This window comes from Chelonoidis abingdonii, chromosome 6 (genome assembly GCF_003597395.2).
Source record: "Chelonoidis abingdonii isolate Lonesome George chromosome 6, CheloAbing_2.0, whole genome shotgun sequence".
Taxonomy (NCBI): domain Eukaryota; kingdom Metazoa; phylum Chordata; order Testudines; family Testudinidae; genus Chelonoidis; species Chelonoidis abingdonii.
In genome coordinates this window covers 79,799,247-79,823,562 of record NC_133774.1, presented here as the reverse complement: position 1 = coordinate 79,823,562, position 24,316 = coordinate 79,799,247, and the positions used below count along the sequence as shown (strand labels likewise).

The 24,316-nt window shown below is 40.3% G+C and overlaps 1 protein-coding gene across 9 annotated transcripts in view; it reads right to left on the bottom strand.

Moving 5' to 3' along the window:
- CSNK1G3 (casein kinase 1 gamma 3) overlaps positions 1–24,316 on the bottom strand; it is a 161,279-nt gene that overhangs the window by 97,934 nt on the left and 39,029 nt on the right. For 5 of the 9 annotated variants that reach the window (XM_032790756.2, XM_032790758.2, XM_075067175.1 and 2 more), the window contains 2 exons: positions 18,675–18,779; positions 10,210–10,279 (listed from right to left, as the gene is read on the bottom strand). In XM_032790756.2, the coding sequence (XP_032646647.1) occupies positions 10,210–10,279; positions 18,675–18,779 (175 nt within the window). The remainder of the gene's footprint in view (positions 1–10,209; positions 10,280–18,674; positions 18,780–24,316) is intronic. The other 4 variants (XM_032790759.2, XM_075067177.1, XM_075067178.1 and 1 more) reach the window with 1 other exon arrangement.

The following is a 24,316-nucleotide window of genomic DNA, read 5'->3' as shown; positions in this document are numbered from 1 at the left end:
TGGGTAGTTAAATCCCCCCACTGATACCGGGTCTTACATTTTGGATATTTCTGTTTGTTCTAAAAATGCCTCATCCACCACCTCCTCCTGATTTGGTGGTCTACAGCAGACCCCCTACCATGATGTCATTCTTACTTTTCCTCTTATCTTTACCCACAGACATTCAACTGGTCTGCTTCAACTCATTCTGGACCTCACATCAAGTGTATATATTCTCAACCTATACTGCAATATCTCTTTCCTTTTTCCTCTGCCTGTCCTTCCTGAACAAGCTATACCCCTCTATATCAATAGTCCAGTCATGAGACTGCCAAGTCTTTGTGATACCAATTAAATCATAATTTAGCTTATGCACTAATACTTCCAGTTCTTCCTCTTTACTCCCCATACTTCCTGCATTTGTGCCAAGACAACTAAGATTTTGAGCAGATTCTCCCACTGTTTTCCCTCTTGTTGTTCCTACAACACTATTGTAATTTGCCATGTCTTTCCTGGAATCTACCCCTTTTTTATTCTTGCCTGTAGGCTTTTGTCAACTTGCCCCTAGTTTAAAACCCTCCTTGTTAGGTTTGTGAGTCACTGTCCAAAGATGGCCTTCCCCTTCTTAGTCACATGGATCCCATATCTTCCCAGCAGTCCTCCTTCCAGGAACAGCATCCCATGCCTTAAGAGGCCTAAGCTGAATGCTGCTCACTCAGGCAGCTATCATGGTATAGGGACCCCTATCACTGCAGTCGCAACTGCCACCAGGGGAACGCCCCCTCTGCACCAATGACTAGTACCGCTAAGAGCGCACAGTTCCCCCTTCCAGTTGCAAAGAAGAAAAGGCAGAGTCAAACTCTCCAACTAGCCACTTCAAGAACCAAGAGAAACCTATTTCCCAACTGGCCACTTCACTAGGTACCAGAAGGAACCTGTTTTCCATCCCCCTATCTCCCTATAGGCAATAGGTCAGGCAACTTAAAATGTTATCTGTCAATTACTGGTTACCAATTAATTGGTTACTGACAGACAAGTTATTGATTGTTTACTTATTATCTACACTAGCCTTTTAAAATACAAATAGACAAGCTAAACGTTCCATTAAGACATTAAGTGGAAGAAAAACACTCATCCGAAGAAGTAAGCTGTAGATCACGAAAGCTCATGCTGAAATAAATTTGTTAGTCTCTAAGGTGCCACAAGTATCCTGTTCTTTTTACTCATCTGTTTAACAGTTTCAGACTACGTTTATTCCTATTATTCAAAATGTTTTCATTTTTAAATAGAGAAGTGGGAGGATATTAATTCCTATTATAAGCAAGGTCCTTTTGGGTAATAAACAAGATATTTAACCATACCCAAAGATTTTAGGAACATGTTCAAAAAATGAGCATATTGGTTACGTAATATTTAACAGCAATCTAGTTGAAGATTGCTTTTAACAAAATGTAGTGTCAAATCTATAAATAAACTACTGCCTCTCAACTGAAGAAGGATTTAAACAACTGATAATTTTTTTTTTTTAATCCCAGTAAAGTGATGTCAGCTGAACATAAACAGTAAACAGTAATTAATGTACAGGAGGCAACATGTATACAGTAAAAAAATGAGTTATGTCACTCATCTTGTAGCTTTTCCCATGAAACTGTATCCTGCTGTATGCCTTATAGGGTATTAGACAAAAATTGTATTAAAAGAACATTAAGGCTACCAAGTCAAACCTCAAAAGCTAGGAAATGCCCAAATTAAGGTAATCTGTAAACTTTAATTCAGTTCGCTTGCACATGCGCATGACAGACTTTTCCAACAATCATGTATGATGTACATGCAGCTGAACCAGGGAGAATACTTAACTCTGCTGGGTCTTACTCTAGTGCCTTAAACATGAAAGACGACATTCCTTTCTACTTGCAATCCTCTATCTCATTCACTGTCCATCTTGTGCACAGAATGAAACAGGGATCCGACAGAACAAATAGTGTAATCATGTAATATTAAAGACAACATTGTAATGGATGTGAACAAAGAGTCTGAATTAAGACTGAATGGCCAACTTTATTCTCTTAATATATTCTTTTCTGTAAGATGACACAGTGGAACACCTTTTTACCAAAGCCAATATTAGCAGAAGCCTATATGTGCAGCATGTCAAATTTGCAGAAGTTATGAACAAACTAACCCAGTGACTGCTCCACAGATCTTTGTATGCTGTGTAAGATATCCCAGCCCAGGAAGCTGCTACCATTCTAAGGTTATGTCTCCATCATGAGCTAGGGGTGTGATTTCCTACTCAAGTAGACATACTCCTGCTTACTATCAGCTAGGCCAGCATGCTAAAAATAGCAGCGTACCCATGGTAGCATGGGCTGTGGCAGCATCTGCTAGCAGCCCTGAACACAAACCCACTTTAACCCAGTGGGTACACACGGGGCGGCTAGCACAGTGACACTGCTCCCACTGCTTGTGCTTTCACAGCTATACTATTATTCTTAGAATGTTATCTCAGATGAAAGCTAGTACCAGCATGTCTGTGAGCTGGGAATCTCACCCCTAGTTTGTAATGTTGATGTAGCCTAAGACTAGGATGTCATGTTTAATGTTGGGAAGATGCTCAGACTTTTAAACCTCACGAATACACCATCTCAATCATCTTGAAATAGATTTTTAAGTACTTTCACTCATGTGCTGGGTAATAAAGAACAAACAGAAGGTTGGAATGGATTCTCAGGGTTCTGCAGACACCCAAGATTAAGCCAGGGATGGAATCAAATGGTTTGAGACAAAAGAGGGCTGCACAACAACTTCAGTTCTGTGAAAAATATTTTTTTGGTTTAAACACAAGGTCACCTTTTCACCAATCTCAACAGATAGCAGATGTTATTGCTATCAGACAGGCCACATGGTGAGAAATACAAGCAAGCTTTTCTGAGAGGTTTGACTAGGTGTCCAGTCAGGGCATTAAGAACCAAGCTGAAGTTCCATGAAGGAACTCAGTGAATCCAGCAGTGGGAGATAGGTGTTGGGAAACAGAATAATGACATGTTTCAGAGTGATAGCTGTGTTAGTCTGTATCAGCAAAAACAACGAGAAGTCCTTGCGGCACCTTAGAGACTAACAAATTTATTTGGGTATAAGCTTTCATGAGCTAGCTTATGCCCAAATAAATTTGTTAGTTTCTAAGGTGCCACAAGAATAATGACAAGTCTGAGAAAGAATCTGATGCCTGCATTCAATTAAATCCTTCTTCTGCATGCAGCATTCAATATACAAAATTAGCAAAGCTATTTGACATGTTAAGGGGAAAACTATGACAATTGTGTTCAGGCAATCTAATATCTGAGATGTAGAAGTCTATTGTGAAACATGAAATTTTCTGAATCATTGTTTGAACTTCGTATTCTGAGGAAAGAAAAATTGGTAGAAACGCTTTTACACATGACAAGAGACAACACCCTCTAAATATATTATTTTCCTGCTTGTGCAAGTCCCTCAAATAAACAGGAAGGTACTCTGGCAATAATTTGATCAGACACAGTAGATCTTGCTTTAGAGAGTTTGGGGAGTTGTCTAAGCCACATTGAAAATACCAAAAAACCAAGGTATTCTTAGCCAAAACAGAGCTAACTCAAGTCACCATTGGCTTTTCACTCCAGATCTTCTGGCTGATTCTTGGTAGTTGTGACAGAGGCTACTCAACAAAGGGTCGCCCATTCTGTGCAAACAACTCATCTCAGACTTAACAAACTCACTACACCAAATGCATTGTGCAGGGTATTTATCCATAAAGAGTAGCATGTAAGGCCGTGGTGGGCAACCTGCAGCCCGGGGGCTGCATGCGGCTCATCAGGGTAATCTGATTGCAGGCCACAAGACATTTTGCTGACATTGTCAGTCCGCAGACACAGCCCCCCGCAGCTTCCAGCGGCCGCGGTTCTCTGTTCCCAGCCAATGGGAGCTGTGGGAAGCGGCGGCCAGCACGTCCCTGCAGCTGTGCCTGAGGAAGGTCAACATCAGCAAAATGTCTCACGGCCCGCAATCAGATTACCCTGATGGGTCGCATGTGGCCCACGAGCTGCAGGTTGCCCACCACTGATGTAAGGTATATACAGAAAACTCATAACTTATCTAGACTCAATCATTGTGAGATACATTATTCCTTAAGTATTACCTGTATGTGGAACTACGTTGGAAGTATCTTTACAGTCTTCAAGTAAAAGTTAGTCACCAAGGGATAATGCGTTTTGGTGATAGCTCATTCACACAGAAAGGAGTTGTCACTCTTCCCAGTTTAGACAGTGATGTAAAGCAAGGCTCAGTTGTCTAGCCTTGCTCCATCCCAGTACTATGAATGGAAAAAACTATCACAGGCAACGGCAAACAAGCAAAACCACAAGGAGGTACAAAAAGGAATGTTACAGACAGAAGTTTGCTTCGTCTACGAAAAAAGACTTTTTCAATATAAAAGGAAGATTTACTCTGAGGAGATGTCTTGCAGGATTCAGGTATATTCTCACAAAAAACTGGATCCTCATTCCTGTGAAGACAGCCAGTTTGTATACCAAACTGATCTTCTGGGGTGAGGGGTAGGGAGAACCTAGTTTATTAGACAGGAAAGGTGACTATGAATCAGTGTGGACCCAGGTTTAAGTTTATTATTTTGTTTTATATTTTAATCATTTGGTCTCCACCCCTCTTTTGTTCCTAGTCTTGTATGTTGATTGCCAGACAGCTAAAAAAGAATGTGTGATGGCTGAATATACTGTATTTCTGACTACTGTGCACTCACATAATTCTTGAATGGAATTTGGTATTTTATCCAGATGTTGGAGAATATGGAGTGGTGACATTTCTAAGTCATATTAGTGACCAGGATAGCCAGTTCTCAAACCATGTTCTACAAGTGTACCTATCTCAATCCACAGGGTCCCGTTGAGACAGGCCTCAAGGTGAGTCTTCTTTTCAATTCAGTAGTCGAAAAATAGTCTCTCTGGGTTCTTGCACAGGTGTTTACCACCATAAAACATTCATCTTCTAGGTTAGATTCCTATTGCAAAGGCCAAGCAGAGTCAGTCTTCAAGCTCCTCTCCCTTCTCTGGTTATAGGACACTCTGCTTTGTGTAGATTTTTTATGTTAGTGGTAGGAGATGACGGTGGTGGTTGTAAATATTCCAAATACCGTGGGAAACTTATCTAAAAGAAAGGTCTTTCAGTAAAACCTAAATGTGAGACAACTCTGGATTAGCTTCTTCTCGAAGTTTGTTCCACAGCCTTGAACGTTTTGTCACAGATTCTCACATGCTTCATCCTGAGGTTTTTCCAGAGAAGCTGAATTGTCTTAGAGATATGTTCTGTAATATAGCTAGGAACAGACATATAAAAGGCTTTGAAAATCAGAACCAAGGTTTTGAACTTACAGTGTAAAAGGACTGGGAGCTGGCAGAGAGACTAGAGTATGGGGTGATGTGCTCAAGGTAGTTTAGCCTGTGAAGGCAGCAGAAAGCTGCATTGTGCAGAAGCAGGATCCCTTACATGTTTTCCTTTTCAGCTTCAGATACAGCAAATTCCAATAATCTAGCCTGGACGTGATAAACATATAGACCTTTGTGACCAGGTCCTCAAATGAGATGAAGGACCAACATTTTCTAGCAAGCTGGAAATTTAAATAAAAGGCTAATCACTGAAGATACCCAAACACATTGGCTTAGTAATGAGCTTATCATGACCACAAGATATTTCACCTCTTTGACAAATGTGGTGAATATGCCCAGTGGTGGGGAAGGACAATATACAAATTATCTCTAAGCACCATCTCCTCTTCCAACCAGCATCACATTGGTATTGCCTAGAACGAGTTTCAGCCCACTGCTCTTCATCCAGAAGCTAGTCTCTTGTAGGCACTGCTACATGTTAGTGATGATGGCTGCATTTGGGGAAAATGAAACATACTACCAGGGCTCTGAATTGGATTTCTAACCAGCATTATATCCTGGTTAGAAGTCCAATTCAAATCATTCACAATTCCGTGAGCTTGGCACGTGAGGAAAGAGAAAAGAATGTTGGCTGCCTAACAAGCCTTCAGAAAGAAAGGCCTTGAGTCCTAGCTTGCACAATTCCTCCTTTAATATACCAAGACGAGAACAGATTCCGAAGGTACAGGGCCACAAAGCCAACCTGCCTGAACAGTGATGGATGGTGTTCATATCATCCATACAGATATGACATGCACTGAGAAAATGTAATATGCACTGATTAATAGAGTGTCAGTTATGCACTTGTGTCTAGTTTAATTTCAGATAAGAACTGGTAATACATACAGGGAACTTCTGAAAGGTAAAGTGTTCTGGACTGCAGTAAGTGTACATTGTATACCTATGCCTATCAGTTTTATTTACTTGTCCTGTAGTTTTGAGCATTAGAAACAACAATTAAATTACCTTTTAAAATTGGACTTATCAATTTACTGCCACAGTGCTGACAGACTGATCGCTTGCTGGGTGAATAAGTATTTCCTTTAGTTAAGTTTTCCTGCCAATAGTTCGAGTTATTCTTACTTTTGAATTGTGACTGTGTAAGAAGGAGTGACTGAGTTTTCACAAAACTCTTCAATTGGGTCTAACGCGAAAGAAAAAGACCATCACCTATGTGAAAGATCGATAAATTAACTAATTTCCTTAAATCGTGTTCAATATATTTACTAATCTAATTTCAGAAAACTAGTTTCACCAATTAATTTTCACTAAAGCACCAGCTCTGGTGGAATGCATGGCCACCAGCAGTGAACACACCAACAGAAGTCCATGTTTTTTCTTCTACACTCCAGAAGGCAGCAAGAGGTGCACCAACTGTGTCAATGCACCCAAAGATCTTTGGACCCATTTGCACTACTCTTCTAGAGCATCTTATTCTTAGGGTCAAGATTCCCATCTTGTTTATAGAAAGAGTACGCCACAATCTAGAAGATTCATCCCATTCTCTTTGCCCCATTACTTATCCCCCAAGAATTGCCAAGATGTAAGTTGCACTAAAGCATTCTGGGTTTCATACCTTCTTACCCCTGACTTCTGAAATATGGCGGGACACACATAAGAGACTGCAAAAACAAGAAACATTTGCCTGGAAAGCAAAGCATAAGAGACTTGACTTACGATAATTTAAGTTATGAAAGGCCTATATAATATAAACTGATCAGTTCCCTCTATTTTACTCTGTTCCACAGTGAAAAATCAAGGGCTCAATGATCTTAGCAGCAAGTTAATTTAGAATCAATGAAAAAGGAAGTATTATTACATAATATATGGTCATCCTGCAGAATTTATTGACAATGGAAACCATTAATTCAAATGCTATGGCTGAAATTCCCTCCACCTTCCCTTAAGGGCTGGATAATTTTACAACCATTGACAACTGTAATAGGACAAGCTAAAGTAAGAGTTATCAAGTGTCATGCCTCAGAATGGAATCACTTGCATTAACTAAGAACGGATTCCTTATCCCACTTCAGTGCACAACTGGCTCGGCAAATATTTTTGGGGAGTGGGAAATCACTTTCCACAGAGCATCAGATAGTGGTAGCTGCTGATGTAAAGCTAGAAAACAGTCCAATCTAATGTATGGAAAGTATGTAGAATTTGACCCTGTGAATCTGATCATCAACATCACAATTCACATTAAAAAAAAAGCTAAAGATTATTTTGAGCGCATACCTTATAATTAAAAAGTTTAAGTAGCAAGTAAGAGAACATTTACCCTTGCTTGCCAACAAGGTAAAAGCACAACTTGAGTGGTGAATCTGAAACTTACTGAGGTACTGGATAAATTTAATCCACACGTCCTTTCACTATTACATAATGGATTCATACAAGAGTAAATCAGCCCAGATATTGCAACGGGTTCTGGATTTTGTGTATAATTTTTTTTCAAGCCCCCCACCCCCCCAAGACCTTTTTTTTTTTTTTTTTTTTTTTTTTTTTTTTTTTTTTTTTTTTTATTTTTTTTATTTTTTTTTTTTTTTTTTTTTTTCTTTTTTTGGCCTTTTTTTTTTTTGTTTTTTTTTTTTTTTTTTTTTTTTTTAAGCAAAAAGAGAGAGAAAGAGAGGTATGAAGACTGGGTAAAGGACAGGCTGGAGGGGCCGAAGGGTCTATAACCCTGAGAGTACACTCCCCTCTGAATATGGAAAAGAACTCAGTTTCAACAATCCTCTGCTGTCAGCAAATATATGTGAAACCCACTGACAAAATGTGTATCATCTACCTCTACTAGCTGGTCCACAGAACAGGACAACCTACTGCGGCTTTCAGTTACTGTGAGAATTGTGCCGCCATTTGAACTGTACTCTAGATCTGGAAGTTCTAACCCTCCTGTTGAAGTAGGAGGGAGTTGCTATGGTTCTACATGATGGAATTTCTTTTCAGCTTGCTTTTTTAAAGGAAATTACATACAAAAAGCTATATTAAAAGATTAAGATTTCAAAGTCAAGCAGTCAAAATTTAGGAGATGCCAGAATTAAAATTGTCCATACAACCTTAATTCAGACCCCTTGTTCATCTGCATTATGACAGTCTACATGACCACATACCATTTTTTTCCACAGGACTCCTGCCTCATTCAGTGCACAGGATGAATAGTGCTCTGGAATTCATCACAGTATATACTGAATGAGGCTGCTGTCTACACTTCCCTGGCCTCATTTATTTCAGAATGAGAATGTCAGGTGGGATTGCATCAAAATCCTAACTATAATCAAGATACACTGTAGCTTCACAACTGAAAGATGGGTAAGGAACTGGTTAAAGGGAAGACTATAACAGTTCACACTGAAAGGTGAACTGTCACACCAGAAGGAAGTTACTAGTTGAGTTTCTCCAAGGATCAGTCTTGGGACCAGTCTTATTCAACATTTTCATTAATGACTTTGGCACAAAATTTGCATATGACACAAAGTTGGAGCTATTGCCATTATGGAGAAAGACCAGAAGAGCATATAAGAAAGTTTGGACAACTTTGAAAACTGGAATAAAGAGAAATGGGATGAAATTTAATAATGCAAAGTGCAAGGTCATGCACTTAGGGACCAAAGAATTTTTGCTATAAACTAGGGATGCATCAGTCAGAAGCAATAGGAGAAAGACATAGGTATACTGGTTGATCACAGGATGACTATGAGCTACCAATGTGATGCGGCCATGAAAAATGCTAATGCAATCCTAGGATGCATCACACAAAGTATTCCAGTAGAGATAGAGAAGTGTTATTACCATTATATAAGGCACTGGTGAGACCTCATCTGTAATGCTGTGTGCAATTGCCTCCCAAGTTTAAGAAAGATAAATTCAAACTGGAACAGCTGCAGAGAAGGGCTCCTGGGATGATAAGAGGAATGGAGAACCAACCTTCAGAGAGGAGACTTAAGGAGATTGGCTTGTTTAGCCTAGCAAAACAAAAGATGATGGGAAATATGATAGCTCTCTATAAATACATCAAAGAGATAAACGCCAGGGTGGGAGAGGACTCATTTAAGTTAAGGGCCAATTTGGCACAAGAACAAATGAATACAAACTGGCCATCATCAAGTTTAGGCTTGAAATTAGACAAAGGTTTCTAACCATCAGATGAGTGAAATTCTAGAACAGCCTCCTCCTGCCACACACTAAATGTTCATATAAACCCTGCTGGCATGCACTAAAAGTTCCCTTATGCACTTTAATGTGCTCCCATTTCAGAAAGGGTAGATTACTGTACTACGGAATTTTACTGTGTATCAGAAGGAGCTATGTGGACATTTTGTGAGAAGCAGATTTACACACAAGCCTTCAACAACTAAGTGTACAGACAAACTCTTAGCACACCAATTCACACCCACAACATCTAACACATCAAAGGTTTGAGTATTTGGAAGCTATATTTTCAACAGGTAAAAAAATATCAATTTACAATAAATCAAAGTTAAATACATATACTCACAATTGCAAAAAAAGTGTATAAATAGACTACATAATATATTTCCATCAGAGTGAATAGGCCAGTACTGACATGAAAATATCCAACAATAAAGTTATATACAAAACAAAACAGCTTTTAGTCTATTTTTTGTTTTGCTGCTATGGCTACCTGTCGATTTAAAAAGATGTTCTTAAAGGACAGTCACACCCCAAGATCAGTCAACTCACGGTTAATCCATGGTCAGTTTTCACATTATTTTATAGTCTGATACACTATATGTATGTTTACCTCCAGATCCTAATTGCTTGTAGAATCTGTATTCCAAGTGTAGCTGTGGTGCTCTGGATTTCATTGGCTCCTGATTTAACAAAAAAACAAAAAAAAAAAAAGGATTTAACATTTAAAATAAGACAGTTTATCTCAATTACAGTTTTTGAATTATTTACTATCCATTGTTCTAATAATCAATATATAGTTAAGGCATCTTTACCAAAAAACAGTTTTACACTGACAATACTTAGTGAAAATGTACACTGTGAAATGAACTGGTGTTAACAGATTACAGAAGGTTAAGCAGTCCCCATCCGAAACTAATTCTATATTAGATTTAAAAAAACAAACAAACAAACAAAAAAAACACCTGTCAAAACAGGATTATTTGGGTTGCAAAGGTAAGCACTTGAAAGTTTGAAAATGCCAGATTTACAATTGCCCATGAAATCTTCATTCTGACCTCTGTGTATTGAAGGAGACAGGAATCATGTAGGAAAAAAGTATGTGATCATGTAATTAAGACTTGTTCATATGCACAAGGGGGCATAATTAAGATGTAGAGTTTAACTATAAATCTGACATTTCCTACCTTTTGAGTGCCCATTTCTGCAAACTAAACATTTTACCATGTTTTTTTTTGGTTTGTCTATATTTAAAATAAAGTTCTACTGTGTGCAACGAACAACCCCTCATTATGCATCAGTGGGTAATGAAGCCTGAACCTTCATCATTACAGCACAGACTACTAACTCTTGACCTACAGGACCAACTACAATAGCTGATAGCAGGTAAGGCTGTTATCCCAGGGTGTGTGTGTGTGTGTGTGTGGTGGTGGGGGGGGGACGACAACACAGGATTCCTGAATCCAGGAGTAGCCCAGAATGACTACGCTTCATGCTTCTCTTTCCTTCTCTTGCCAACTCCTCCCTGGAAACTTGGGAAGAACATGCCCAGGCTGAGTCCCCCAGGAGCAGCATAGGCCACCAGTGACAGGGGCTGTGTCCAGGGGGTAGAGAGCCCAGCTTGGCTTTCTTCTCCACCCAATCCCTCCATACAGCTGATCTGGCAGCTCCCAGGTGTTCCCAGTACAGCATGTGCAGCAGCAGCAGCTTTTTAGTCCTTTTGTCTGTTCGGTTATTTTGGCAAGCTGTCAAAATTTTCTTGAGGAACACATGAAAGGAGAGGAATGGTGATTTTTAACAGTTTATAGCTCAGCAAAAGCTGAAAGGAAATTTCATGGCAAAAAAAGCATTTCCCTAGTTCAAGGACACTTCTCCCTTTGAGTATTTAAGGTCTCCTGCAAACAATGGAAGAATGAGAGAGTTTCTCAAAGGAAAGGTACCAAAATCCTTTAACAATTGTAAGGGTTCAGCAATCTAAATACAGGGGTTACTACCAGATGACTTGGTAAATCTGGGATAGTATCACATTTAATATAAACTCAACGTAAGTGAAAATGCTGTTCTTTTTAAAAAATGTACAGAGCACAAGAAACTGATAATAGCTGTGATCCTTTAGAAGTTATCTTTCAATTATGGGTTATTCGGAGCCTTCCAATAAAGCCTATCACTTGATCACTGTTACCTAACTGGCATATTTAGTTAAACGAGATAGAAAACTTAGCTATACTGGAGTATCACTGACTAATGTATAGTATATTGGTCTTTAATCCAATTGTACAGAATATTGCTGTCTCCCAAATGCATGGGATTCAAATTTAGGATCACAAATATACAAAATTAAATAATATAGTTGAAATTTGCTGTGGTAATAGAAAAGTTTTTATAAACTATGCAGTTCTGCTGTAATTAGTATCATACAATGCAATATTAATGTCCCATGAACTGTTATGTGGTATCTTCCCCTTCTGAGGGTAAGGAGGTATGTGTGTCTGATCTGCTCACTCAGTACAGAACTGCATTTTCATTGGGAAGACGAATTCGCTTAAATGAAGTGCACGTACCTACTTCTTATTACACTATACAGTATTTAGAGATTGGTCTTAAAATAAATGGGTGTGTTCCAGTTCAATGATGGAGAACTGCTGGGACAGAATAGTTCTGGGAAACCACTAGAATGGAATGTATTTGCCAAGTGCAAAGCAGCCAAGCAAACCAATCTGAAAGCTCTATATCAGCTGAAAATTCCCTTAGTCAAGAGGAAGGAGGAAGTGGCCAGTAGCCATGTTCTCCAGCTTTAGTGCATTTTACACCATTATCTGATGGATGATTTAAGGGATTAATTATCCATCAAATAATCTGTAACATAATATTCTACCAGTTGAAGACTCGCTTTAATACTGGAAAAAAGTTGGATAACATATTTGATGAACAATTTTCAACTATCCCTGCTTCATACACTAAATGCAATTCCTACCGTAGTTCATTTCACATAACAAGTGGTTCCAGTGAGAGGACAATGCAGAATTATCTACAGCAGGGGTCTCAAACACGCAGCCCATGGAATTATTTGCTGCGGCCTGCCAAGCTCCTCCTCACCCGCCCACCTCGAGTTATTTGCTGCAGCCTGTCAAGCTCCCTGCCACCCTCCCGAGTTATATCCTGCGGCCGCCAAGATCCCCTCACCCACCGCCCCCCTCCCCCCCCAGCGCGCCGCATCCCCACTCCTCTGCCTACCTCCAGGTGCTTCCCGCTGCCAAACATGTTTGGCGGCGCTTAGTACTTTCCAGGAGGGAGGGGGGAGGAGCAGGGAGCCACGCATTCAGGGTAGGAGGCAGAGAAGAGGATTTGGGGAAGGGACTTTGGGGAAGGGGTGAGGCCTCATGGAAGGGGTGGAGTGGGGGGAGGTTAGGGGCAGCAAGATGTGTGTGTGTCAGTGATGCAGCCCTTGAGCCAATGTGCTAGTCCTCATGTGGCCCTTGTGGTCATTTGAGTTTGAGATCCCTAATGTACAGAGTGTATTTTATTTCCATAGGTAACAATTTTGAGAACATATACAGTTGGCTGTGGCAAGATACAAGAGCATAGTTAAGGATAATCTTGCCTTGTCCTTGAAGTTTGAATTTAAATATTGTAAAGAAGATTCTTCTTTACTATCTAAACTCCATATTAATAAAATTTGCACTAATAGTCTAAAAGCAATAACTTGACTATATACAAGAATGCTTAAGTAAGAAATCAAGATTTAAAAGCAGAAAAATGTAATTTGTTTTATGAACTGTTCAAGACATCCTGCGCCAAGACCTAGAACTATAGTCCCAGAGATTTACCGGAGTATGCTGCTGAAGTATTTGCCACTATCCTAACTTTTTCTTGATGTTCAAATGCTGACGGATCCAAACAGCACACTGTGCTCTCTCAAAAGAGTCAGGGTGAGCTTTTTCAGATATATAAAGCACAAGACTTCACTATTTTCCATCTGAAAAGTTGCCTCACAAGCCTTGCGGCATTCCTTAGATCATTAGTTTTTTGTGAAGGCTTTCACCGGAGTCAGTTTTACATCCAGGCAGGGCCAGGATTTTTTAAATTATACTCAAGTTGCCACACAAAAGGAAAGTGTTCCTTGTTTTCTCTAAGTGAGAATGGGTCTGCCTCTGAAGGACAGTCTGGTGGTTAAGACTAGGCTGAACTCTTGGCTCTGCTGCAGGCTTACTACACAACTTTAATCTTTGTCTCAGTTCCCTATCTGAGAAACAGGAAGTGTTCCTTACGTCAAAGGAATGCTATTTGAATATGTACAGCTTTTGTGAGATGCTCATATAGGTTGTGAGGAGAGAGAGAGAGACTTCCCTATGTTAAACAGATACACTTGTCACAAATATTTATGAATGCTGTTTTTTTATTGCATATTAATTTGTATACACAAAACACACCAGGAAACAAGATACAAGATACCTTATTTAACAATTTGATAAAAGAATTTAAGCATTGCAGAAGACAGTTGCTCACCCTAGTCATAAGGGCAAAGACCCAAGATCTATGTAAAACATTGTCCTATGACAATGTCATAGTACTCAGCTGCAAATCACTTTGTTTCAACAATTTTTATCTCCACTACAGCCTCACAATCCAATGGTAACTGTTACTTGTTACAGAGCTGCTACACTGTACTCCTTCAGTCTCTTTTGTATACTTTAACAATGCACCAGTCTGACTGCAGGATGGTTTCCGGGAGCAGATCCCCATTGGAGACAGGGGTCATCAAATGAGTATTGTCTCTTGTTGACCACTCATTCCAGGAACCATACCAGCCTGTTAACTTTGTCTGTATTTACAAGTATAAAATAAAAATTAATCCAGGTTCTCTCTTGCAGATATTTCAGTATATCATCATTCTGGGCAGCAATAACTCAAGATCTCATCTCTAAAAACTTAAATGTCCTTTCTGCCTCCTGTATCCAAAGGGCTCTGCCAACTTCTGGGATTGACTACACCACAGCACTTTTGTTTCCTCTTCATTCCCCTTGGGAAATCATATCTTGCAGCGGTTGAATGAATGGAGACTGAATAAACTGATTCAAGGCTATGGAGGACAAAATAGCAGGAACTTCCTCTCAATCATTTTGGCAATCTGATCATTTAATGATGGAAAGAATTATTATTTTCAGATTGGTGGAGCATTAAGTAGCAATCCTCTTCTACTAGTGTAACTTCCGTTTTTAAAAAATAATTGTCTAGAATGTGGTCTAATCAGAGGACCTGCCATACTGTATCAGACTAATTGGCTATATCATACTATTACTTTATTACATAAATTGCTCCATTGGCTCTTCAGACAAAATAATCCCTGCCCTAAACAGCTTACAGTGTATGCTTAGATACAGCATGGCAAAGGAAAAACTACTGAGTGTGGGGAACTGCTTTAGGTAGTTGTGTATTTATATTGATGGGTCTATTTTTTTAGAATGTTTGTTATGAACTGTAATAGATGTTTATGAATAAAGTTTGGGGGAAGCTTATTTGGTTGGTGGTTTAACATGCAGAGGGGGTAATTTTGTGGGAGCAAAGAGGAGATAATGGAAAGAGTGGGAGAGTGAAGTATGACATGTAGCAGGGTAACAAAGGAAATCTGGTTGCCAGAGAGGGACTACAAGATAATAAAATAAAAGTAAATGAATAAAAATGTTAACAAGACAAGGAGTGCACAGTTCAGATGTTCTCAAACTGTGGTCAATGGAGCACTGACTGGTCACGCAATGCTAGTTATGTTCAGATCTTAAACTGAGGCTTTGTGTACACAGGATCAGTTATACCAATATAATCCCCCAAGTAAACAACACACATTCAGATTTAAGAGTGGCTTTTTTCACTTTTAAATTTAAACTTCTTCCCAAATAAACTAACTTGGGGGGGTGGGGGGGAGAGATAGAATAAGAAGAGCATATCTATCTTTGGGTTACCAGTGAAACAATCTCATTAATTCACACCTTTTGTTATAAAAAAAAATTCTGTATAGATAGATAAGGCCCAAGTTTACAGAAAAGTAAAGCTACCTGAAATGTTTACCCAGTTTTTTCCCCATACAAGAACTCCAGCAATTTATACAGGGATGTGGGGGATCATAAATGGGAAGGAAGGTGATGATATATTTCTGAACAGGAAAGAAGATTGCCCATGAGAACCTATTAAGATGTGGTCCACACTATGAAAAATTCATGAATCCCTACAGTCAGGAGACTGTAGGTGCAAAAGCACTTTCTGCTACTGTCAACCACAGGTAGCTTGCAGGAGAGTGCAAATACCTGATGTTTCAGAAAGTTAAAATAAGTAATTCATTTAACCAGTTGTATAATGGTGTATGTAACATTTAAAAACACTGAAGTTTGCAAATTTTTTCTTTGCTTACATAAAGAGCATAATAAAACATACCTGTGAAAATTAAAGCATAAAACCACACACAGTTAAAAACGCACTTCATGCCAAGAACACCATCCCCTCTTGAATATCAGTGTGTAATGAGGTGAACTAGGCCCTGACTCCCCCTGCCGAATGCCTGGCAGCCCTGCCATACTCCACCCCAGAAAATGGCAGCAGAGAGAGTACTCCAAGTTGCTTAGAGTGGCAGCGTGGGATGCACCCAGAGAGGGGCAGCAAGGCGCAGCCAATCCAGGTTTAGCAAGCCCATATAAAAAGAGCTGAAGTGCAGAGCAGAGTTCAGTTCTTTGCTGGAGGAATGTGGATGGTGTGCCTGTCTGGCTGAGGGAGCTACAGGACCTCGGACAGAACAGTGCTGGCAGAGACTGGGGATGTCTGGGGCGGAGTAGAGGCCAAGAAGGAGCTCTGAGCTGGCCACTGGGACTCAACAAAGGCCAGACCCTGAGGTAAGGGTGAAGAAAGTGCTGGGGCCCCGGGGCACTGGCTCAGGGAATTGTAGCAGTGACTCAGCTTAATTGAAGGGACAACACCCCCCGTTGGACTTATACCCTGGAAGGGGTTTGATTTTTATCTCACAAACAGACTGCGTGAGACTCTGCCCAAAGGGCTGAGTTGCTGAAGACTCAACCACAAGCCAGAGAGAAAGTGCAGGCACATACACTTGGACAAGAGGACACTTGCGAGAGGTGTCTATACGCATCAACAATAGTGAAAATTAGACTTTTGGCCTTAACTTTGAATTTCCTGCCTTTTGTTAGTTTATTATATGTTAACACACTACTTCCTTTGCATTGCTTCAAGTGGTCAAATAATTATTACAGTGGAGTCTTGCACATTGTAGTAACACACACTAGGGCTTTACCAGTAGTAAAACGCTTTCAGAACTTCTAAAACAAGTTATTTGAAAATGGTTCTTAAAGCTTTCTACACAGCTTTAAGTGATGCTGTTGTAAGATTCAGAGGAATTAGCAAATCAAAATGCTAAAACTAAATTGCCAAAGCACAATCACGTCAGAGGCTGAATGAAATTAATATAAAATACTGCGTTTAAATTACTATGCTATTTCCATAAACAATTCATGAAGTGGCAATTTTTATGAATGTGGCAACTTGCTCAGAAGAATCTATGAATGAACCAAACAGGATCAGATTTACATTTTTTCTTAATCTGGAGTACTATATAATTAGTGCTCCAAAATCACCAATTAGGCAAAAGACACTATAAAGGTTTATTGTGATTACTACCTCAGCAATTATCACATTCTGAACACAGAAAGAACTTGACTTGTACTGGACTTAAAGAGTTTCGGGCATATTTTAAAAGGAAAATTAATTTAAGATAAAGATACACAATTTTGCTCTTTGGAAAAAAAGTTAGTTTAGGATGTTTTTATACCAGTTCCTACTTGTGGAATAAACTTTGTATTTAGCAACCCTGACTTAACCACCAAGTAGTTTGGTAGAAGTTCCTCTCATAAGCTTATTATATAATTATATTTAATGCATTTACTTTTTATACTTGCCTTTTTTTGTTTCTCTATTCTACAACTCAGGTTTTCATATTCTAAATTTCATTTTATATAACCAGAATGTTCAATAAGCAACTGATCAGGAATAACTCCATGGCATTCATTAGTGGAGCCAAGAGACAGCTACGCAAGTTTTTCCAAAAAAAAAAAAAAAAACACAACAAAAACAAAAAAAAAAAAGTGTCAATAAAAGTTACAGTGCTTTACNCAAAAAAAAAAAAGTGTCAATAAAAGTTACAGTGCTTTACACCTTCATACATTGTTTGTAGAGTTGTTTTTTTTGTTTAGTTGGTTTGTTTTTAAAAACCTCAATCCATTCTGAAATATCTTCATTATTATAGAAACTATCATTGGTTTACCCACAGCTTAGGGCTTGTCTACACTTACTGGGGCTCAACGAGTAGCGACCGAAGCATCGGCAGTCGATTTAACAGGGCATCGACAGCAGATCCCTCTCCAGTCGACTCCTGTACTCCACTGGATAGGAAAGCATCTTGGGTCAACATCACGTAGCGTGGACCCCTCAGTAAGTAGATCTAAGCTATGCTGATTTGAGTTACACTATTCATGTAACTCAAGTTGAGTAGCTAAGATCCAATTTCCCCTTACTGTAGACAAGGCCTAAGTCACATCCACAAGCACAGTAGAACTTCAATTTAAATAACAGTTGAAACTTAGGGCTCTTCTTCATGGGGGTGTTAATCCACAGCTTTTTCAGTTAATCCACTCTGAAAATACTTGTATATAACACAACGAAATTCATTATAGCGCACTGACTCCATATTTATCGCAAATTCTAGAGTCCCGTTTCTAAATGAACTAACTTTGCTGCAAAGTGAGTTGGTCCCATCTATTGTTCATGTGCATGGAATGCTACTTTGACAGTCAATCAATGGCCATCTCACATCACTTTGCAGGTGACCATTACAAACTTATCTGTTTACCTGCATGCCCTTCCCTTCTCTGTCCTCTCCTCTTTTTACAGCTGACACACAGCACCATTTTCTCCATTCGCTCCTGGATGCCTGCAATAATACTACAGAAGCCCTACAAGACCCTGGTTATCATTGCCATCTGGGCAGAAGCACTAGTGCAGGAAAGTCTTGTAGCCACCCACCGCAATTAAGACATTTTTGTGAACAGTGCTGGGCAGATGTCCATGAAGGGCCACAGTCGAGATGCCGAACAGTGCCAGATACACAGCAAAACAGCTCAGAAGCACCTACATTAAAATAAGGGAAAACAGGAAAAAACTCCAGTAGGAAACGTGTTTAAAAAAACACACACACACCAGTCAGGGACAGTACTTGGTCCTGCTAGTAAAGGCAGGGGCCTGGGCTCAATGACCTTTCAAGGTCCCTTCCAGTTCTAGGGGAGAGAGAGAGAGAGAGAGAGAGAGAGATACCTATCTCCTGTTCTTTTTTAAGGTGCTGAATAGGATTTTACATAACTACATAACCACCCAACTCAGGAAACTAATTGAGCTTGCTGCCCCCTTGAGGGCCAACCAGCAAGACACTCTAAATCCCAGGCAGCAATCCAGAGAAGGACTGAGGCTGATCCTATGGGAGGAACCTTTGCATGTACTTTTTACAACAAAACAAAAGTACTATTTAAGTTATAATTTGTTGTTATGCTATACTAGCTTCCATGCTAGGTGCCCCACAGCAGCAGCTATTGTAGGTTGATGTGAGATAGAAGCCTTTCTAACTGAGGTCAAAATCTCCCTCCTACCCTCAGCACAAACTGTCCATTTTCCACCACGCCTCCCGCCCCCCCACCAACCCAGTCACTGTTCCAAAATGGTGGCTACTGAAGCCAGGTAACTGGCCTCCAATCTCAAGCTAAAGCCCCAACTAGCTAACATTTTGGGGCCCGCACCCATACATATTTTTTTTCCTCTTCCCTCAGATGTCTGACCCAATACCACCCCACCCCCGCTCCAAACCCCATTTGCCACCTCTAAATGGCAGCCAGCAGCATGGTACTGCTACAGTCTCTCCCTCACCCCATCCCACAGCAGATTCAAATAAAGAAAAAACATTTTTCTGTGAAAAATGCAGAAGTTTATTGAAACACTGATTACAAGAAAAGAAGCACTCTCTTTTCATAAGATAGACCTCAAAAGTCCATCCCAAAACTATAAAGAGTACAACTCCCCTGTAAAAGCTCAGTAATATGCATTCTTACAGATTGGTAACTGTGAATGCTTCAATCAATCATTGAAGAACCCTGTCTATTTTACTCTGTACTTTCAACATGTCTTCAGATAAGAAAGCAAAAACTAAAGCTAAGAAATTGTTCAATTTTTGTTCAGAGAGGAAGGAATAGCTGCATAGCCTTCCCCAGTGGTATAGTTTGTAACTCCTTTCCACTCCAGCAACACTTCTAGAGGGACCATCTTAGTGAATAACTTCACAGTGTATCTCCCTGGCCTGCCCTTTCCCTTTTTGAATATGATCTTTCTCTGCATCCTAGTCACCTGCCTCAGTGCAATATCATCCAGAGTCAGTACAGCCTTCTGGTGATGTAGAGGGAATTATTATGCAGCTTGTTTATTATGTAGATTCTCCCTGCTAACCCCTCCAACATCAAATAAGCACCTCTAAGGCACTGCAAAGCAAGAACAAGAACACAATTCCCAATCCCAACCTCCTTTCCCTTCCCTGCACCCTTACTCTCAATCCTCCAAGGCACAACAGCAAAGCCACACAGCATACAATTTTTTTTTATTAAAGCTAATGTTATAAAATTATATAATACATAGGTTGAAAAAAGCGTGTTTGTACATCTGGATATACAGTAGAGTCGCATCTTACGCGAGGGTTAGGTTCTAAAGTCAGCGCATAAGGCGAAAATCGCTTATAGTCAAACACTCATTGAGTGGAATGGCGGGCAGAATCGTCTGCACTACAAGTACCGTATTTAAATTGTTGTTTTTCTCTTTTTTTTTGTTTTTGTTTTGATGAGCATGTATAGTTAAAATCGAGTAAGTTAAATGCACCTATGATGCGACTCCACTGTAGTGCTTAGATTAAAAATAAATTTTGTATGTGTGAATAAAGTCATAAGATACATATATTACATAATCAGCAATAACGCAAATTTAGGTGAATGAATTAAAGAATACAGTTTAGATATTTAGCATCCAAGCATTCAGGTACATTACTGATGAAAAAAGTTACAGAGAGTTGGTGTCGGAAAGCAAAATATAGCAATGAGTGAAGATTAAATTCTCAATTACTGAGGGACAGAGAAAAAAAATTTCTCCATTTAGAGAGAAGACAACAACAACAGTCCATCGGGAAAGTATTTGAGTTACTTTCCCGGCTGCACTTCTCATCGGCACTCCAGCTCATCCCTCCTGGTATTGCCAATGTCCGGTGATGTGCTCTATGTAGATGTCCCTTGACCACCTGATGGTATCTGACACCATGAGTTGCCGCATCAGCCGAGCATACCATTGATCGACTCCACATTCACATTCTCCACATTCTCTCAACACTCGCTCATTACCGGGGTCCCATGCACCCAGGGTTCCAACAATCAGCACGTTAATTTGGACCTTGTAGCCCCTAGCTCTCAGGGTGTCAGCCAGAGGGGCATATTTTTCCAGCTTTTGAGACTGGGAGTCGTGGAAAGCTGGGTTCCTGTTTTCAAAAGGTACCATGACGTCCACCATGATGTTCTTCTTCCAGTCCTCATTGGTTATGACGATCGCAGTTGGCTGTCGGTTCAGAGAATGGTGTAGTGTCTCGTCCGCATAGCCGCACTTCCTGCGTCGCTTGTCCCGATTCCTGTGGCAGATGGCTCCGTTCAGTGGGACACAATTGAGCCAGGCCCAGTGGATGAACCTCCAGTCGGCAAATCAGGTAAAGCTGCCCTCGCGGAGGAAGCGGTTGCTGGTGTCCCACTTGCACATCACCTCAAAGGCCTTGCCCTGGTTTGGCTTCTGTTTCAGGTTTTCCACGTATTGGCAGCAGATGGCATCCTTCAGTGTCCTCTCCAGCATGATTCTAGCTCTCGGAGTGATGATAGTGCGCTCTGTGTTCTTCACAACTGGCACCAGGACTCCCAGCTCCCAACGCACACACTGCTTACTATCTCAGAGGTTCCCCCAAGACTTGGAAGAATCTCAGGAAGGTAAAACCAGAAATGCATGAAAATGCTATCACAGCCTCTCTAGAATATGAACAACACTCCTTTCTCATTTTTTAATACCCCAAAGCTACAGCACCTGCACTGGCCAGACCCTCAAAGACAAGGCCCTTGTCAATGGCTCAGTGGCTGGCAAACCTGAGGGGAAGAAAACTGAAAATTTGTGACAAAATCTTCATAGATATCATTAGACAGTCTCCACTCCCCCTCCCACCCCCACTCCACCCCCAAAAAAAAGAAAGACGAGAAAAGAGATGGAGGCAGTATCTGAGGCCAGAAAGTGAATCTGACAAGGAACTCTCCAGGCAGTGGCAATGGACAGCATGGCAGTTGCACTGCCATGGCTGAAGTCAGTATGGAAAAAGACAGGGAGATGGCAGAAGCAACTCCTGGAGAAGACAGGAACTCAAAAGGCCCCATTACAGCACATGTTACTATTAGGGCAGCAGGCAATACAATACTGCAAGCCAGCATCTAGCCAAGTTATATAGGCCACGGACAACACTGGCTACTGGGAACAACTCCTCCGCACTGTAGTCCCACAAAACTGCTCCCAGAAGCCATTCCCCTCCCAGACGCCAGCTCAAGACACAGAGAACAGGGCACCTGGCACCCCCTTTCTTGAGCCTCGGCACTCCACTTCAGAAGAAGTAGAGCCTAGCTGTTACTCGGCTGTGACTTTAAGTGCCCATGCTCCTTGTACTGTTCCCTGCACTGAACTGCTGCACTTTACTGTTTTGTTTCACTGCTGATTTAATGAAAAGGTTATTTTTCATTAGATAATTGTTATGAAATACATTTATTAAGCAACCTGACAAATAAAATTTTAAAGAAATCAACAGTTCATTTTACACAGAAAATAATTACATTTGCACTAATTCATCAGGGTTTGCAACCACATGCATACAAATACACAAGGTGCATGCATGCAAACACACACACTGCCACAACACTGCATTTTCAACATCCATAAAACAATATAATACAGCTTTGCAATTTCAGGCCTGAGGTTCAAAATAAGAATAATCCTTGACACTATCATCCTCGCTATTTGCATTTTGTTGTGGACGCTTTGCTGGCTTCTCAAGTGGCTGAGCAAATCTCTGCATCACCGACTCTCACCCATTGATAATGTTCTCCCTTACACTCACAAATATTGTGGAAAATACAACATTTGGGATTTTTTTTCTGCTGCTTCTAGTCTATTCCACAAACAAAGCCATATCCCTTTCCAACAGCCAGATGCATTCTCAACTGTCTTTCTGCAACTATTGAGATAGCAGTTAACAGTTCCTATCTTCTAAGCAGCTAATTCAAAATGATCTGGACAAACTATAGAAATGGTCTGAAGTAAACAGAATTAAATTAAATAAAGACTAATGCAAAGTATTCCACTTAGGAAGAAACAATCAATTGTACAAATACAAAATGGGAAACGACTGCCTAAGGAGGAGTACTGCGGACAGGGATGTAGGTGTTATAGTGGATCACAAGCTAAATACGAGTCAACAGTGTAACCCTGTTGTAAAAGCAGCAAATATTATTCTGGGATACATTAGCAAGAATGTTGTAAGCAAGATCTGAGAAGTAATTATTCCACTCTATGCCATGCTAAGGCATCAGCTGGAGTATCGTGTCCAGTTCTGGGTGCCACATTTCAGAAAAAATGGCGACAAATGGGAGAAAGTCCAGAAGAAAGCAACAAAAATTATTATTTTCTAGACCTTTAATAATCTGAGGAAAGATTGAAAAAACTGGGTTTGTTTGTCTGCAGAAGAGAAGACTGAGGGGAGACACAATACCAGTTTTCAAGTACATAAAAGGTTGTTACAAGGAGGAGTGTGAAGAAATCTTGATCTCTAAGGACAGAACAAGAAGCAATGAGCTGAAATTGCAGCAAAGGGAGATTTAGGTTGGACACCAGGAAAAACGTCCTAATTGTCAGGGCAATTAAGCAGTGGAACAAATTGTCTAGAGAGGATATGGAATCTATGTCATTGGAGACTTTTAAGAACAGATTAGACAAACATGTCAGGAATGGTCTAGTTATTATGTACTCCTGCCTTGAATGCAGGGGACTGGACTGGATGATCTCTTGAGGTCCCTTGCAGTCCTATGCTTCCATGAATGGCTTCACTAACCAGGGAAACAGAGGGTGAGCCAGGTCTCCCAGGATAAAACTGGAGGAAATGTCCACACTATTCCCAAGGCCAAGGAGTCTTATTTCTATCAATTTAAATATACCTAAATTTCAAAAGATCTTAACACTGTGAACTCTTCCAGACCACCCTGAAGTTATGTCTATAAACTTGCAATGGCAGTCAACAAGCCCTTGGAGCACCAAGGAGTTTAAAGTACAGTATCGCCCAGGATAACCCAGGGAGGGGGAGCTGGGGATGAGATAAAGACGAGACAAGGGGAGGAGCTTGTTTTCCCTTTGCTGTGAGACTCAGGGCCTCTGAGTCTTGGGGTCCCCCAGAGAAGGTTTTGGGAGACCAGAGAGGGAGTCAGGCCCTGGAAATTCCTGGCTGGTGGCAGCGATATCAGATCTAAGCTGGTAATTAAGCTTAGAGGGTTCATGCTAGCTTCTCAGTTTATGAA